Below are 5,422 nucleotides of genomic sequence, written 5' to 3'. Positions count from 1 at the left end.
ATGGTCCGTGTCGAAACAATGTCGAGTATGATCTAATTCTGATCCGTTTTACAATGGTTATACCGCAATATATCGCTTGGATTCTGGTGTTTGGTTATTATACTAAACTTTTAAATGACTAAAGTTTTATTTATATAAAAGTATCCCTTCAGCTGGCATTTCAATATTAATATGAGGGACGATAATTAATACGAGCTTGTATCCTGGGAAAGAATGTAACATAGAACAATGCGGAAACATCGTCATACATGATATTTCCCGCGCTACAACCTGCTTGTCTGATATACAATCGTAGCTACAAATTGTGCACAGCAAAATCTTTCGAAATGGCAGTTTTCGAGTTACAAAAAGCCAGGATTAACTCTGATATGCTGTCTCGATATATCAGCAGGCCGATTTGCTTCGTTGGACGCGTTGAGAAGGTAATATGCTAGTGTTATTGGTCCACCGTTAGTTCAGCACTATAAAATGGATTTCTAGTAAGTGTGTCACTGTAAAGTCGACTCCTGTTGTATTCCGCGCGTGTGACAAATACAATTTGATTTGGATGGCGGTCTTATCTTGACGAAAGGTTCGTGGTGGTAACGTTACACCAGACTACACGGCCAGAAATGGCAATGGAATTCGACACTTAGCATTACGAAATCGCAATTCATTGTTGTCTATGACAGATCCACCCAACGGGAAAATCATTCAGTCTTTCGGACGGAGAAGGGAAGTCTGCATCAGTGGAACTCAACGAGCCCGTAAGTACAGTCACAGCGTTTCTATAACGTTAACGTTAGTTGCAAGACTTTAACTAACTAGCTAGCTACAGTAGACTGGTTGAACAGTAAGTAGCTATCTGCTAGGAATTGAGAATACAAATATCTGACAAAGACAACACTCAACTGAAAGTGAACATTGTACTTGAGTTTAGTATTGTCTGATGTAACATTGTTTATTTTTCCCCAGCTTGATGAGGAGCTGAGCGGGGTGGTGGAGGTGCTTGGTATGGTGTCCAACAAAGGGACAATAATGGCCTCTGCATACAACATACTCAGAGAAGACAAAGGCATTCCTTTCGGTAAGTATATAATCTCTCCTGTGGAAAAGGGAATGTGTTCTCAAAGTTAGACTGCTAAATGACATTATACACAGCAGGGTGACTTCCTGCAACAAAGTCAACAAAATATGTTCTCTTCCCAATGTGTGCATATCTCAAGGGAGAGCACATATTTGGGATAAATAATAATGGTGGTCTTGGCATATTTTAATTCTTGTTGATGATGGTGTTTCTAGGATGTCGCCCCACAGTATTTGATGATATTGACCTCTTGCAGAGTCTACTTTTAAACATAGCAAAGACTGTGTTCAACTGGTTTGACATCTCTTTATTTTCTTCACATAATGGTTTAACTAATAGCATTTCATTTTAATTTGTATTTTCTTTCCAGACCTGGAGCTGTACAATGATGTCCTGAAAGTCATCCACGATTTCCCCCAGCACTATCCATTTGAAATAGCCACCAGTGGATGAGCACTTTGCACTTATTCATTACTTCCTAAAGATCATTGTCAACATGATCTTGTTTGCCATTTTTTAAATATACTTGTATATGAGTGTTAAATGGATATGTACAGTTTCTTATATTTCTTCATATGGAAAATAAAAATGAATGCTTTTATAACTGTCTGTTTTAGTCATTACAACAAGATTCATTAATAAACCCCAAATAAGCCGTGTCTCAATTTGTTTGATATCATCATCCTCGACTAAAATCAAGCTTTATTATCTTAACTCAACCAAGTTACTGCCTCGACTGTTTATAATATTCTCGTTAGCGGGTCTACTCCTTAGTTAATTAACTTGAACAGCGAGGGTTATGAGGGCTGCCCTAAACAGTAAAAGCATCTGGCTAGTCAAACATTTTTGGGGGGTGGGCTCCCAAGTGGCACAGGGGTCTAAGGCACTGCATCTTAGTGCTAGAGGCATCACTACAGACCCTGGTTCAATTCCAAGCTGTATCGCAACCGGCTGTGATTGGTTCACCCATAGGGCGGCGCACACTTGGCCCAGCGTTGTTAGGGTTTTGCCGCAGTAGGCCATCATTGTAAATAAGAAGTTATTCTTAACTGACTTGCCTAAATAAATAAAAATGTATATATTTTCCCCTCCAAGTTTTCTGAGCACTTTTGTTTTTTTGACAAGACAAAAAATACAAGCAAATCTGCTTCTTGCGATCAGTTTGCAGTCTACAAATGATTTGTAATTATGTTCCAACCCTCTGACCCTCCGCTCAAGAAAAAATTGGTCCGCGGCTGAATATAGTTGGTCACTGAGCTAGAGGGGTCTCTGCAATATATACTGTATTTCAAATCTGACTTGAAAATGGCTTTCCACCATCTTCTAGTCTACTGCATGCATGGCTGTGTTGTAATGCCCTCTGTTGATACAAAGTGTTCAACACAAGCTCCTGTACTGCTGGAACCACACTTCTTACCACCAGGTGGTGAGGTAGGGACTAAATAACCATCAACACTATCACTGTATTACTTATCCTTAATATAACCAGGTAGGCTAGTTGCAAACAAGTTCTAATTTGCAACTGCGACCTGGCCAAGATAAAGCAAAGCAGTTCAACACATACAACAACACAGAGTTACACATGGAATAAACAAACATACAATCAATAATACAGTAGAAAAATCTTTATACAGCATGTGCAAATGAGGTAGGATAAGAGCGGTAAGGCAATAAATAGGCCATGGTGGCGAAGTAATTACAATATAGCAATTAAACACTGGAATGGTAGGGTGTGCAGAAGATGAATGTGCAAGTAGAGATACTGGGGTGCAAAGGAGCAAGATAAATAAATACAGTATGGGGATGAGGTAGATTGGATGGGCTATTTACAGATAAGCTATGTACAGGTGCAGTGATCTGTGAGCTGCTCTGACAGCTGGTGCTTAAAGCTAGTGAGGGAGGTAAGAGTCTCCAGCTTCACAGCTTCAGAGATTTTTGCAGTTCGTTCCAGTCATTGGCAGCAGAAAACTGGAAGGAGAGTTGGCTTTGGGGGTGACCAGTGACATATACCTGCTGGAGCGCGTGCTACGGGTGGGTGCTGCTATGGTGACCAGTGAGCTGAGATAAGGTGGGGCTTTACCTAGCAGAGATTTGTAGATGACCTGGAGCCAGTGGGTTTGGCGATGAGTATGAAGCGAGGGCCAGCCAACGAGCACATACAGGTCGCAGTAGTGGGTAGTATATGGGGCTTTGGTGACAAAACGGATGCCACTGTGATAGACTGCATCCAAATTGTTGAGTAGAGTGTTGGAGGCTATTTTGTAGAGTTATTCAAGTGACTATGCATAGATGACAGAGTAGCAGCAGCGTCCCAGAGGGGGGGGGGGCAATGCAAATAGTCTTGGCGCTCCGTTACCGCACTACCCTCTGTAGTGCCTTGCGGTCGGAGGCCGAGCAGTTGCCATGCCAGGCTGTGATGCAACCCGTCAGGATGCTCTCGATGGTGCAGCTGTAAAACATTTTGAGGTCAGGTCTCTGACCTCCTCCCTATAGGCTGTCTCATCGTTGTCGGTGATCAGGCCTACCACTGTTGTGTCATCAGCAAACTTAATGATGGTGTTGGAGTCGTGCCTGGCCACCACAGGCCAGGGAGTTTGAAGGGCGGCTTCCTGCCATCTCTTGGGGTGCAGCGACTAAACATGAGACTGAGATAACAAAGAAACAAAACTATAGACAGCAGGCTCTGATGGAGAATAGAGGAATCCAACCCAGGTTGTCTTGTCTCTCCATCAGTTGGGAGTTTGCACAGTCTGTCATCCAAGAGGCAAGAACACCAAATAGTGTCATGACTAGACATGTTGTTCAACAGAGTCCAATGTTCAGAGCGTTGCTGCAGATATACATATGGCAACATTCTAAAGGTTCCATGTTCAATCAGACACATTCTAAAGGTTCCATGTTCTATCTTCAACATTCTAAAGGTTCCATGTTCTATCTGCAACTTTCTAAAGGTCTGTGTACCATCAGACACATTCTAAAGGTTCCATGTTCTATCAGACACATTCTGATAGACACCCAGCCTGAACCCAGCTACCGACCCAGTACTCACTCTCACAGTGCCAGAGCATGGCTTTCACAACAGCCACACTGAATAATAATAACACTACATGCCACTGTGCAGACACTTTCATCCAAATTGACTTACAGCATAGGACAGTTCTTACATTTTGTGTAGGCCTTTGTAATCCCTGTGGGAATTGAACCCACAACCTTGGATTTTGCTAGTGTCCTGCTCTTACCAACAGAGCAACACAGTACTTCAATTCCAGCCATGCAGTTATCAAGCAACATTCCTTCAACATTCTCAGAAGTATAACTTTTTGGCAGACATGTTCTGTGGTTTGACATCTTTATAATGCCTGGAAGAAGAAGCAGCATGGTCCCTGTCACAGTGTAGATGTAGATCACTGCCCCCTCCAGCTAATGAGCACCCTTCAACTAGGGAAGTTTATGGCCGATTCCTCAGGGTGACATTTTAAGTACTGTGAAATACAAATATATGAGGCTACTAATGCCACCAACACCTGTGTCCTATTGTCAATATAGGTTGGTGATTTGTAATTTGAGCAAGTTTGTGAACCTGGTGTCTTCATTACATCTCAGAAAAACATATTGTGTTAACATCTGTAGTCCTTCTGGCCTGTTGCACCAAACCTGATACATCTCATGGGAAGATTGTTAACCTTTTCAGTTGGAGCAATCCCTCTTTCGCAGACGTTTTTTATTTACGTCCTCAGGAGTTGGCATGACAACCCTCTCGGCCATGTCTCTGTGCTGTGAGTTATAGGAAGGAGACAGGTACAGTGATGATGTCTCTTTCACATTGAAGTCATCCAGATGAGGTCTGGTGCTTGCTAGTCCCTGAACAGTGCTGGGTTGCTGCTTGGAGTGGGTCCAAGATGTTACTCAATGGTCATTGATCAATAATATGTTCATCCTATTCCTTTCCTTTAACAGATCATTCACGCCATCCCTACACTCTTAGAAAAAAAGTGCTATCTAGAACCTAAAAGAGTTCTTCGGCTGTCCCCATTGGAGAACCCTTTTTGGTTCCAGATAGAACCCTTTCCACAGAGAGTTCTACATGGAACCAAAAACGGTTCTCCTGTGGGGACATCCGAAGAACCCTTTAGAAACACTTTTTTCTAAGAATGTAGCAGTTGGGTGACCTACATGTACTCCAGACCTAGGTCAACATTATAACTCAAACTCTTGAGTTGGACTTGATTTAATTAGTTTGACCAACATACAAGGTGGGACGTGTTTGCACTTTTGGGATTATTACATTGGCTTTATTGTAGGCTAGCCTACCGGGCAAGTTAAATCAAGTGCACCTCCAGGTTTTGAAAGTATTTG

At 42.3% G+C, this 5,422-nt stretch overlaps 1 protein-coding gene across 1 annotated transcript; it reads left to right on the top strand.

Moving 5' to 3' along the window:
- The first annotated feature begins 230 nt into the window (after window positions 1–230).
- LOC120027337 (replication protein A 14 kDa subunit-like) lies at window positions 231–1,725 on the top strand. Its single transcript, XM_038972256.1, has 4 exons — window positions 231–422; window positions 672–746; window positions 955–1,066; window positions 1,437–1,725. The coding sequence occupies exons 1-4, from the start codon at window positions 249–251 to the stop codon at window positions 1,517–1,519; spliced, it is 444 nt and encodes a 147-aa protein (XP_038828184.1). The 5' UTR covers window positions 231–248; the 3' UTR covers window positions 1,520–1,725.
- The last annotated feature ends 3,697 nt before the right edge of the window (window positions 1,726–5,422 follow it).

This window comes from Salvelinus namaycush, chromosome 32 (assembly GCF_016432855.1).
Source record: "Salvelinus namaycush isolate Seneca chromosome 32, SaNama_1.0, whole genome shotgun sequence".
NCBI lineage: Eukaryota > Metazoa > Chordata > Actinopteri > Salmoniformes > Salmonidae > Salvelinus > Salvelinus namaycush.
The sequence above is the reverse complement of the archived record's forward strand: the minus strand, read 5'-3'. Positions and strand labels throughout refer to the sequence as shown.